The 13,098-nt window shown below is 42.9% G+C and overlaps 1 protein-coding gene across 1 annotated transcript in view; it reads left to right on the top strand.

Moving 5' to 3' along the window:
- MKRN2 (makorin ring finger protein 2) overlaps nucleotides 1-13,098 on the top strand; it is a 27,321-nt gene continuing 14,223 nt past the window's right edge. Inside the window, exon 1 of the mRNA XM_049642744.1 lies at nucleotides 1-104. Coding sequence (XP_049498701.1) covers nucleotides 79-104 — 26 coding nt within the window. The 5' untranslated portion in view covers nucleotides 1-78. The remainder of the gene's footprint in view (nucleotides 105-13,098) is intronic.

Genomic DNA, 13,098 nt, shown 5'->3' on the forward strand with positions numbered 1-13,098 from the left:
TGGGCAGGGCCGAGGCGACGACGACGGCGGCGAGAGCGAGAGACGGTGGCGCGACAAGGGCCCTCAAGCCCGGCCACCATGAGCACCAAGCAAGTCACTTGCAGGTTAGTGCGGGGGGTCCAGGAGTAACGGGCCACTTCGCTTTCCCTTCGCCCCTCCCAAGCCCCCGCTCCGGCCCCTTGGCGGCTGGTGCACCCCAGCCCCACTACCAGGGAAACTGAGGCTGAGCGGATTCTTGAAAAGTTGCTCAGCTGTTCGCGGTCCGGCTTTCCTGGGCGGAGCTCGGGCTGCGGCGGGAACCGGTCACCTGGCGTGTGTGTGGCTATGTGTTTGGGATGAGACCCCAGGTCAGGCCAGCGCCGGGGCCTGTGAGCTGGAAGGACGAGCTAGCCAGGGCCGTGCAGGTCGCTGAGGCCTGAGGGTGGGGGTGGAGCCCTTGGAACTTGGAGTTTAGCTGGAAAAGGAGATTTGGAATTGGGTAAAGAGACGCTAAGTGATCGTTTGCCAGTGGGGATACCACGCAGGAATAGGCTATTGATCTATGATCAGGGCCTAGAACGAGCTGGGGTCCCGAAAGGGGTCTTCGTTTCCCAAGAGTTTGAAGATCTCTGCGGCCTAAATTTGCAGACTCCGTAAATAAGAATTGTGCGGGGGAAATAAAAATGTCGGGTAGCATTTACTGAAAGTTGGTGAAGTGCTTCGCATATTTCCAAGTGCTCTATATTCATTGTCACTAGACTTCACAATAACACTGCCAGGAAGATATAATTCCCATTTTACAATACAGGAAATTCAGATTGAAAGAGATTAAGTGACACTCTTACTGAGACACCCATTTATGTGGAGAAGTACAACGGTAATGGATGGATGGTGTAGAAAATTCGAAACCGGATGCTACACTGCGACTGCTCCTGTGAAGCAGAAAGAGCTTGGTTGTGTAACACCCTCGTTCCTTGGTGAACTTGTGGCTTACCAGTCCTGGGTTCCTAGTCTTGTTGGCCTGATACTTGGACAGTACAAATTTTAATAACTGGTTTCAGTGTGTGGGAAACATTGCCCCCCAAAATCAGTTGTATAGTTTGATTATGTAATGAACAGTTTATTAAATTCTCATCTATGTTGTTACTTCTTAATTAGCATGAATAATTGAGAAGGGACTATGTAAAAAGTTTTCGGTTAGTATTAATATGTATTAACTGTTCAACCAGTTTATCCAAGGCCATGGCTTATATGAAGCAGTAGTCAGAAATTTGCACTCAGTGTCTACAGAAAATAGGTTATCTGTGTTAGAAATATCTTTTGTGAGACCTGTTTGTGTTCATTTTATTTGTATGAAGCAAGCGTTGTGTGTAATTGTATAGCAGATTTTGGTTACTCTTCTTAAGATGTGTCCACAAGGGGCGCCTGGGTGGCGCAGTCGGTTAAGCGTCCGACTTCAGCCAGGTCACGATCTCGCGGTCCGTGAGTTCGAGACCCGCGTCAGGCTCTGGGCTGATGGCTCGGAGCCTGGAGCCTGTTTCCGATTCTGTGTCTCCCTCTCTCTCTGCCCCTCCCCCGTTCATGCTCTGTCTCTCTCTGTCCCAAAAATAAAAATAAAAAACGTTGAAAAAGATGTGTCCACAAAAGAGTACACATTTGTGTAATGCTTTATAATTGAATTTTAACTGTTTATAGTATCTAGTTTTACAGATAAGGACTTGGAACTTACTCCTAACTTCACATTTAAATGCAGGAGCAAAAACTTAAATCAAGATCATCTTGGTTTTTTTTCCTTCTGCACTGAGATGGCCTAACCTGAAAGCTTTAATTTAATTTAACAGGGGCATCCTGCAGGATGTTGTTGCATATAAACTCAAGAGTGGGTTGGAATGTTGGAAAGGGATCACTTCTGTTTAAGTACTGATGTTTGGTGGAGCCCTTAAAATGCACTGGGTGCTCTAACGGCCACATCGCCTGTAACCCAGCAACCCTCACTGTTCCACAGATTGTGAAACCAAGCCTGTGCACTGAAGTGATTGCCTGAGGTCATTCAGCTTCTAAGTGGCCAAGGTGTGGCATCGGAGCCCATGCGCTCATTGACCCGATGACATCCAAATAAATTTGAGAAATGATAAAGTTTCTTCACTACAGGAATTTTTAAAGCTATTCATATGTGCCTATGTAAGGAAAATGCACGTAAAAATATATAGAAAGTAAAAGAAGTTTACTTGCAAAAGGGTGTGAGGGAGTCCAATCTCACAAGGACTGCGTCACCAAATAAAAAAGTAGAACACATTTAAATGAAAAGAAACTGCAGTATTACCTAGAGTACCAAGTTCACATCAGTGTTTCATGGTGGAAAAGCTTCTCACATTGTATTATCTTTACAAAAGTCTTATCTCCAGACATTGGTAACTCACAGGAAATGTCCAAGATAGGATTTATTTTGGAGACCAGGCCTTAACAGGGTGCTCAGCTGTTTTGGATTTATCTGAAGGTGAAAAGTGTTTTTTGCTTTGTTTTCCTGGCTGTGGCATGTGATGTACATGCTTATTCTGAATAGCAGCAGGACAGAGTTTAAGTTTTGCCTTTATTCTGATATGCAGACATCTCTAAGAGATGGATGTTGAAATGCTAGGATTCCCAAATTTGACGACAAAGACACTCCATATGTTTATTGCCTGGAATGGCAAGAATGGCTACTCACACAGTTGTGCTGTCAATCAGCTCTTCTGATTTCTCCCATGCCACTCTATCCACAAACAAGCTGGGAATTATTTTTGCTGATTCTTCTTGCTAACTATTTTCCCATGTCTTCCAGTCTGTTTTTAAAGTCCTGGTGCAGCTCTCTCCGCCCCACCCCTGCTTGTGCTCTGTGTCTCTCTGTCTTTCACAAATGAATAAACATAAAAAAAAGGTCGGGGGGGGGCACCTGGGTGGCTCAGTTGGTTGAGCATCCGACTTCGGCTTAGGTCATGATCTTGCGGTTCGTGAGTTCGAACCCCGTGTCGGGCTCTGTGCTGACAGCTCAGAGCATGGAGCCTGCTTCAGATTCTGTGTCCCCCTCTCTCTCCGCCCCACCCCTGCTTGTGTTCTGTGTCTCTCTGTCTTTCAAAAATAATCATAAAAAATTTTTTCTTAAGTCCTGGTGCAGGCCTTTATGATAGCTTGGTAACCACTTTCTTTCCTTCTATGATAGAGGTTCCTTTGTCTTATCATCACTAGGCAAAGACCTAGAATTTGTTTCCTTGGAACATCAAGCTTGGAATCACAAAAAACGAGGGACCTTGTCAGCCAGTAAGTGGTAGAAGAGCTTGAAATCTGGAGTTGGGCAGTTCGGGATTCTGATCCTGCTACCACCTGTGCCACAACTTACTCATCTATAAAATGGAGATGGTAACGCCTAACCCGCGGAGTTAGTTAAGGGATTAGACAGTAACAGCAAACCATCATAGAGTGTTTTTTGGGGTGGTAGGCTAAGCATTTACATGCATGGTCTCAGCCAGACCTCAGAGTCATCTATCACAGAAGTCTAGGGAGTACAATTATTATATTATGGTTGGGGAAATTGAGGCTTGGAGATTTAAATAACTTGCTCATGGTCATATAGCAAGCTCTCTGATTTCACAGTGTTAACTATTACACTATACTTCATCCCTACGTCTCTTAACATTTGTTTCAGGCCTACCACCAGGCCCAGCATTAACCCCTTTACCTGTCACTGGATCTGTTATCACATGCCATACAGCCATAAAATTTAAGTCTGAAAATATGTAAGGAAATGTAAAGAAAAGTGACACTGAGAATGCAGATTACCCATATACTCAGATATGATTTGCAGAAGCATTTTGCTAAAGATATGCACCATTGAAAGGCATGTAAGAAACTAAATTGAATTTGTTTGGTTCAGTCCTGCGCTGCAGCTAGAGCTGCTAGTGGTTCTGTGGCTAGAAGTGAATCTGATGTCCTTTGCAACATATTTTTTTGTTTTGTTTTGTTTTAACGTTTTATTTATTTTTGGGAGACAGAGAGTGACAGAGCCCAAGCAGGGGAGGGGCAGAGAGAAAGGGAGACACAGAATCCAAAGCAGGCTCCAGGTTCTGAACTGTCAGCACAGAGCCCGATGCAGGGCTCAAACCCATGAACCGCGAGATGATGACCTGAGCTGAAGTCAGGCGCTTGACTGACTGAGCCACCTAGGCGCCCCCTGTCCTTTGCAACATATAGTAGCTACGGTCCTTTGGGGTCACCCAGGATAACAGACCCTTTTGGAGTCCCCCCGAGAAATCTCCCTACTCTGAGTCTCCAGTTATGCACTGTGCCCCTTCATACTACTCACCCCCTTCCCATTCCCCACCCCAGTTCATGTCTCAGCCTTCTCTCTAGGAAGATATAAGGGATGGTTTGACCCATCCCTTAAGATTGAATAGTTGGAAATTCATTACAAGGTGCAGTATGAGAGAGGCCTGGATTAAACTTAGTATAACATAGATGGGGAGGGATAGCTCTAAGCAGTTGACAAGATGCTCCAAAGGACAGGTAGGATGTGTTCAAACTAGTTTTCTGTTTGTTGCTGGGGAGTGGAAATGATGACATATGCTACAAAAATAGGACTGAGCTGGCTTCATTTCTTACATAACCCTTATTTCATGCTCCCCTTGAAGGCACTGCACTGATGGTGGTCTAGAAGTTATTTTTGAAGCTGTTTAAATCTCAGCTTAGTCACTTACAGAAGTGAAATGTCTTGCATGAAGTCACCAGCTTATAAGTGACTAATTAGAAGCTCTAGTTGATGGTTAAGTATTTGTTTTCCTAATGGGGAAGAGAGTGAATGAGCAGAGTTTGGAAGGCAGATTGTCTGAAGAAGACTTACGGGAGGTGGTAGAATTATAAAAGGCACCCTTGTAGGACCACGAAGAATCTGTCCTCTTGGATGCCTGGTTAACAAATAGTATTTGGTAGAGAACCTCTGGTAGTCTCCTACTCACCTTTTCTGTTTCTGTTTCTTTTTCTTTCTTTCCTTTCTGTCTTTTTTTTTTTTTTGAAATCTTTAGTGTCTCCAAAGGAAACTATTACAGAAGTATTTATTAGATCTTATTTTTTGTGGACCTGTTTATATAGCCACTTTGAGCCTGTTCTCGTCCAGTATTTATGAGTTTACTAATCATGGTAGTAATCTGTCTTTCTTTGTCATTCAGAGTTGGCTCTTGGTGCTGAATTTTTTTTTAACTTTTATACCTCCAAAGATCTAAGATTGCCATACTTAAGGACTATTGAAATAATGTAGTCTTGTAGTGTTTCTCAAAAGAATTTTTAAACTCTTTAGAAGTGTAATATACTTTTCTGTCCAGGATCTGTACATCCAGAGATTGGCTGGAAAGATTCACAGGACTCAGCGCATGTAGGCTCAGAAATTTTTTTTTTTAATTTTTTTTTTAATGTTTATTCATTATGGAGAGACAGAGCATGAGCAGGGGAGGGGCAGAGAGAGGGGGAGACATAGAATCTGAAAAAGGCTCCAGGCTCTGAGTTGTCAGCACAGAGCCTGATGTGGGGCTCGAGCTCACAAACTGTGAGATCATGACCTGAGACGAAGTCGGACACCGAACTGACTGAGCCACCCAGGCATCCCATGTAATTTGGTTCTCTTGGTGAACTTAGAGGTGGCTCATGCTAGTCAAACTGAGAAGAGACCTAAAAATAGATACCCTTTCCTCATTTTCCTCGGAGAAAAGGAACCGTCAGGTGGGCCTAGTCAGTACTTCCTCTGCTTCTTGGGAGATGGACAGGTGAGGAAAGTTGGAATTGTGTTTAGTGAGCAAGGAGGGATTGAAGGTCTTCACATCTTGTGGCTTCCAGCTGAGGCAGCCTCCCAGGCCTATCGCAGAGGCTGATGTGCCGCATGAATTGTCACTTGTGTTCTCTGGCATCCCTTCTCTGGAAAGGGCATTCTCAGCCTCTTGGGCCTTCCTGACCTACCTTACAGACCATTGCCTTCTTTCTGTTGCCAAGCCTTTCTCCAGGTCCAGGCAGAGCCATTAGGTTTAGGCTTTCTGTGTTCAGTCACATTTCCTGATGTTCCAGCTGTGCCTTCCTGAAGTTGTTGCCAGGCTGGCTTCATTAGAGACCAGATGTTCCCAACTGTGTGTTTAAGAGCACTAGCTCTCTCGGGTCAGAGGCCTCAGGCTGGGAAGCAGCATACTACTATTCCTGCCACTGGTGAGTCTTAAGGGTTGAAGGAGGGAAAGTGCACATAGTAGGCTGAAGGAGTGAGAAGTCTTGGGCTGGTCCACGAAGGAAGGCCGCTGAAAACAATTCAGTGCAAAAGGTGGGCTACAGTGTTTTTGACAGGGGCCACAGCATGGGTAAAGGCAGAGTGACAGGGAAGTCAGTTTTGGTTGGAAAAGGTCAGGGTATCTGGGAAAATCGGAGCTGGGGACCCCCTCCTAGCAATTTGACCTTCTGTAAGTCTTCACTGGTCTCTGAGCCTCAGCTTCCCTAATTGCATCATGGGTGTAGTGGTACTACAGTATTGCTGGGGTTAACTGAGCTATTGAAGTGAACGGGCTAGTATTGATCTACTGTTCAGTAGATCTTCGGTATTTTTTCACATTTCATGTATTTCTCATAATATACTCTTTCAGAGGGAGGGAGAGCCTTCCTTGCCCAAAAGTCTTTATTCAAGAGGCATCTGAGTTACTAGCCCTCTCTAAAAAAGATAAATTGTGAAAATCATATAGAAGAGGGAGGAAATGGGTAAAACCAGAAGGTTGTGAGTTGATAATGTGGAAGCTGGTGCTGGGACATCTTGAGAGTTCATTCTGCCATTTGGTTTACTTTTGTATATGTTTCATATGTGTTTGGAATTCTCCATAAAATGTCTTTTTAAATAAGTTAAAACATGGGTTCACAGATAAAGCTCCTTTACAAAGCAGCCTCCTAACAGGCTCTTCCCCTGCACTTTCAGTCCTCTTCAAATCTGTCTTCCATCTTGCAGCTCAAGTGGCTTTTTCTGAAAGAGGCCTGGGAAAAGGTGTGTATGATAACTGTACAAGCATGCCCCAGAAATAGTGCATGTTCGGTTCCAGGCCACTGCAGTAAAGCAAATTTTGGAATCAAGTGAATCAAGTGAATTTTTTGGGTTTCCCGGTGCATGTAAAAGTTACGTTTATCCTGTAGTCTATAAAATGTGCAATAGCATTATGTCTAAAACACCATGCACATACCTTCATTTAAAAATACTTTTAGGAGTGCCTAGGTGGCTCAGTTGTTTAAGCATCTGATCTCTTGATCTCACTCAGGTCATGAGTTCAAGCTCCACATCAGGCTCTGCACTGATAGCATGGAATCTGCTTGGGATTCTCTCTTTCTCCCTGTCTCTTTGCCCCTCCCTCACTTGCTCGCTCTCTTTCCCTCAAAAATAAATAAGTAAACTTAAGGGGGAAAAAAGACAAAAATGAAATTTGCCCCATTGACTCTCTTTTTATAAACCATTTCTCTGCAGCATGTGATGCTGTGTGATAGCATTTTGCCCACAACAGCACTTCTTTAAAAATTGGGAGTCCAGGGGCACCTTGGTGGCTCAGTCAGTTAAGCGTCAGACTTCAGCACAGGTCCTGATCTCATGGTTTGTGAGTTCGAGCCCCGCATCGGGCTCTGAGCCTGGAGCCTGCTTCGGATTCTGTGTCTCCCTCTCTCTCTGCCCCTCCCCCTCTTGTGCGCGTGCTCTCTCTCTCTCTCTCTCTCAAACATAAATAAAATGTATAAATAAATAAATAAATTGGGAGTCTATCCTTTCAAACTCTGCCACTGTTTTATCAACCAAGTTTATGTAATATTCTAAATCCTTTGTTGTCATTTCACCAATCTTCACAGCATCTTCACAAGGAATAGGTCTCCCAAAATCACGTTCTTTGCTCATCCATAAGAAGCAACTCCTCATCTGTTTTAAGTTTTATCATGAGATTGCAGCAATTCAGTCCCATCTTCAGGCTCCACTTTTTTTTTTTTTTTATGTTTATTTATTCTTGAGAAAGAGACAGAGCAGGAGCAGGGGACGGACAGAGAGAGAGGGAGACACAGAATCTAAAGCAGGCTCCAGGCTCTGAGATGTCAGCACAGAGTCCGGTACAGGGCTCTAACCTTCGAATTGAGAGATCATGACCTGAGCTGAAATCCAATGCTTAACCCACTGACCCATCCAGGTTCCTCTCTCTCTCTCTCTCTCTCTCTCTCTCTTTTTTTTTTTTTTTATTTTAAAACTGCTTATATTTGAGAGACAGACAGACAGACAGGATCTGAAGTGGACTCTGTGCTGAGAGTGGAGAACTGACGGGCTCAGACTCACAAACTGTGAGGTCATGGCCTGAATGGAAGTCAGATGCTTAACTGAGCCACCCTGGCACTCCTTCAGGCTCCACTTCTAATTCTAGTTCTCTTGATATTTCCACCACATCTGTAGTTAACTTCTTCCCCTGATGTCTTGAACCCTCAATGTCATCCATGAGAGTTAGAATCAGTTTCTTCCAAACTCCTATTAATGGTGATATTTTGACTTCTTCCCATGAATCACAAATGTTAATGGAATCTAGAAGGGGAAGCCTTTCTGGAACCAGGTTTTTAATTTACTTTGCCCAGACCATTAGAGGAATCACTGTCTGTGGCAGCTATAGCCTTACACAATGTATTTCTTAAATAGTAAGACTTGAAAGTTGAAATCACTTCCTGATCCTTGGGCTGCAGAATGGATGTTGTGGTAGCAGACATGAAAATAATAATTAATTTCGTACATCTCCAGCAGAGCTCTTGGGTGACCAAGTGCATTGTCAATGAGCAGTAATGTTTTGAAAGGAACCTTTTTTCTGAGCAGTAGGTCTCAATAGTAGACTTAAAATATTCCGTAAACTACATTGTAAACAGTTGTGCTGTCATCCAGTCTTTGTTGTTCATTCATAGATCACAGGCAGAATAGATGTAGTGTAATTCTAAAGGGCCCTGGGATTTTCATAATGGTACATGAGCAATGGCTTCAACCTCAAGTCACCAACTGCATTAGCTCCTAACAAGAGAGTCGGCCTGTCCTTTGAAGTTTTGAAGCCAGGCATTGACTTCTCTCTAGCTAAGAAAGTCCTAGATGGCATCTTCTTCCAATAGAAGGCTGTTTTGTTTTTATTGAAAATCTGTTGTTTAGCCACCTTTGTTAATGATCTCATCTAGATTTTCTGGATAATGTGCTGCAGCTTCTACATCAACACTTGCTGCTTTACCTTACACTCTTATGCAATGGAGACAGCTTCTTTCCTTTAACCTCATGAACCAACCTCTGCTAGCTTCAGACTTTTCTTTCTTTCTCCCTCCCTCTTTCTTTTTCTTTCTTTCTCTTTCTATCTATCTATCTATCTATCTATGTTTATTTATTTTGAGAGAGAGCATGCACACAAGCTAGGGAGGGGCAGAGAGAGAGAGAGAATCCCAAGCAGGCTCCACACTTAGCGCAGAGCCCCATGTGAGGCCCAGTCTCATGACTGCAGGATCACAACCTGAGCCAAATCCAAGAGTCAGACACTTAACTTGAGCTACCCAGGTGCCCAGCTTCAGACTTTTCTTCAGCAGCTTTCTCACCTCTCTCAGCCTTCACAGAATTGAAGAGAGTTAGGGCCTTGCTGTCGATTAGGCTTTGGCTGGTGTTATCTTCTCTCCAGCCTAAAACTTTCTCCATATCAGTGCTCAGGCTGTTTGGCTTTCTTATCATTTGTGCATTCACTGGAGTAGCACTTTTAATTTTCTTCAAGAACTTTTCCTTTGCATTCACAACTTGGCTAAATGTTTGGTGCAAGTGGCCTAGCTTTTGGTTTTTCTCAGTTTTTGACATGCCTTCCTCAGTAAGCTGAATCATTCCTAGCTTTTAGGGTAAAGTGGGAAACTTAGGACTCTTCATTTCACTTGAACACTTAGAGGCCACTGTAGGGTTATTAATCGGCTTGATTTCAACACTGTGTGTCAGGAAACGGGGAGCCACCCAAGGAAAGAGAGAGAGATGGGGAACGGCCTGTTGGTGGAGCAGTCAGAACACACACATTAATTGATTAAATTTGCCATCTCATATAGACATGGTTCATGGTGCCTCAAAACAATTACAATAGCACCATCAAAGGTCACTGGTCACAGATCACCATAACATATAATAATAATAATGAAAAAGTTTAACGTCTTACAAGAATTACCAAAATGTGACACAGACAGATGTGAGTAAATGCTATTGGAAAATAGCACCAACAGACTTGCTCGAAGCAGGACTGCCACAAACCTTCAATTTGTAAAATGCAGTATCTGCAAAGGACTATAAAGCAAAGTATGCCTGTAAACAGTTTTCTTTATGACAGAACTCTCAGAACCTTTCCTCTGCTACTCTCTGTTGTAAATCTCTAAGACAGACTAGATTGTGCCATTTCCTAAGTTGACTTGAACATTTGTTATCTCTTGTTTTGAGATGCACTCATCAGTGTCTCAGCTGACATAGGGTAAGTTGGAGCACAGTGAAATGATGCTCCAGCGTCATCTCTCGGCAGGCCTGTTTGAACCCCCTACACTCTCTCTTCTGTGCATTTTTCTTGCTGTTCTCTCTTTCCTCTCTCCCACTGGCATCCCTACCACTTTGCAGACTCTGCTTGGACCTGACCTCCTCTGGGATGTCGCCCTCTCTCAGCCCATGGTATGTGTCTCCTCAGCACTCTGCATGCTTTGTGATAAGGCACAGGTCACTTTTATAACATCACCTTAGTTGTCATTGTTCTTTACTGGACTTTAATGAGAGCTGGACTTTGGGGGTACCTACTGTGAGATAGGTTCTGTACTGAGCATTTTATATTTTTTTTAACCATACCCTTGCCAATGTGTATGTTTTTAAAACTAAAATAACCATATATTATTACAAAAGCAGTATATGTTTATGGTAGAAATGTTAGAACGTACAGATCAGGAAAAAGAAGAAAGTAAATATACTTTACCCACAAAGATTGCCTCTCTTAATATGTTATCATATATTGGAGCACCCGGGTGTCTCAGTGGGTTGAGCTTCCGACTTCAGCTCAGGTCGTGATCTCACAGTTTATGAGTTCAAACCCCACATCAGGCTCCATGCTAACAGCTCAGAGCCTGGAACCTGCTTCGGATTTTGTGTCTCCCTCTCTCTCTGCCCCTTCCCCGCTCACACTCTGTCTCTCTCCCTCTCAAAAATAAGTAAACATTTAAAAATATGCTATTATATATCTTTCTGGATTGTTTTCTAAAATCTATTTATTTATTTTGAGGGTGGGGGGAGGAGCAGAGAGGGAGGGAAAGAGAATTCCAAGCAGGCTTCATGCTCAGCACAGAGCCTGATGCGAGGCTCAATCTCACACCCTGTGAGATCATGACCTGAGCCAAAGTCGGATGCTTACCCTACTTAGACACTCACTCGCCCCTATAAATGCTGTTTTGTAATCTGCTTTTTTGTTAATAATCTTGAACTTTCCATGTCAGTAAGTTTTCATTTTATCTTAGTCTATACTCAGATTTCTCCATTTGTTCCAAACATGTCTTTTACATCTGGTTTGTTCACACTGGAATATAATCCTGGACTAAACATTGCATCGGGTTCTTATGTACCTTATATAATGTCTACCAACCTAGCACAGCTCCCTCCTTTTTAAATTTTTCTTAACAGCTTTATGGAAGTATAATTTACATACCATAAAATTTACCCATTTTAAGCATACAAGTCAATGATTTTTAGTAAATTTAGAGTTTTATAAGACCACAATTAAATTTTAGAAAATTTTCATCACCCCAGAGTTACCCCTCTTGCCCATTTGCAGTCACTCTGCATTACCCCTTCTCCCAGCCTGAGGAACCACTTGCCTACTTTTTGTCCCTATGGATTTGCACCCCCGACCTTTTTTTAAAATGTCAGCTCTGTGCCCAAAATGGGGCTTGAACTCATGACCCCAACATCAAGAGTCATATGCTCTACCAACTGAGCCAGCAAGCACCTCTGCCCCACTTCTTGACATTACATATAAGTAGGATCATACAACATGTGGTCGTTTGTGTTCGGGTTATTTCACTTACCCTAATGTGTTTGAGGTTCACCCACGTTATAGCATGCATCAGTACTTCACTCCTTTATTGCCAGATAATTCCCATTGTATGGATATATTACATTTTGCTTATCCATTCACCAGTTGATGGAATTGTAAAAGTTTACACTTTCTGGCTGTTATGAATGATGCTTATATGAACATTCATGTACAAGTATTTGTGTGAACATACGTTTTTATTTTTCTTGTGTAAACACCCAAGAGTAGAATTACTGAGTCATATGGTAAATTTAAGTTTTTAAAAAAACCACCAAACTGTTTTTCCAAACTCAGGTTCCCTCTACTCCTTCCATGACACTTACTTGTTAAAGAAACCTGGCCCACATACCGCCTCTTCTTTTATATTTATCTGATTGCTTTCTCGTGACGGCTTTTAGCTTGTTCTCAGTCCCCTGCATTTCCTATAAACTGGGGGTTAGATCTGGAGTTTTGTTGGATTCAAGTTAAATTTTTTTGGCTAGAATGTATCACAGGCTATGCTGTGTACTTAATCCATATTGGGTCACATCAGCAGACACGTAATATTTCAACTTCATTTTGTTCCATGTAGATATTGGGTCCAGCATTGTTTGTTGAAAAAACCATTCTTTCCCCCATTGAGTTACGCAGACAAGTTTACCAAAGTCAATTGACCATGTGTATGTGACTATTTACAAGTTCTTTAAAGAGATTCCCTCAGCCTCCTTGAACTCCAGCCTGTGTCTATTCAGCTCAGCAAGACTGCTGTGCTCTGCTTGGGGTTCATCTCCTTGCACCAAGGCCCAGAGTGTGCCTCTCAGCAGAAAGCCAGGCTGAATGTGGGCTTACCTCGTTTCCCTTCTCTCAAGGACCAGTCTTGTGTTGCCTTTTGTCCCTGTCTCAGAGCAGTTGTTTCCTATATTGTGTTCTGCTTTCTAGTTTTTTTGTTTGTTTGTTTTTAATTGGAGGGCTCTTTCATAGCTAGAAGCAAAAATCTGTTCTTTCTTCCTCTCTGTGCTTCAGT

Source organism: Panthera uncia, chromosome A2, assembly GCF_023721935.1.
Source record: "Panthera uncia isolate 11264 chromosome A2, Puncia_PCG_1.0, whole genome shotgun sequence".
Taxonomy (NCBI): domain Eukaryota; kingdom Metazoa; phylum Chordata; class Mammalia; order Carnivora; family Felidae; genus Panthera; species Panthera uncia.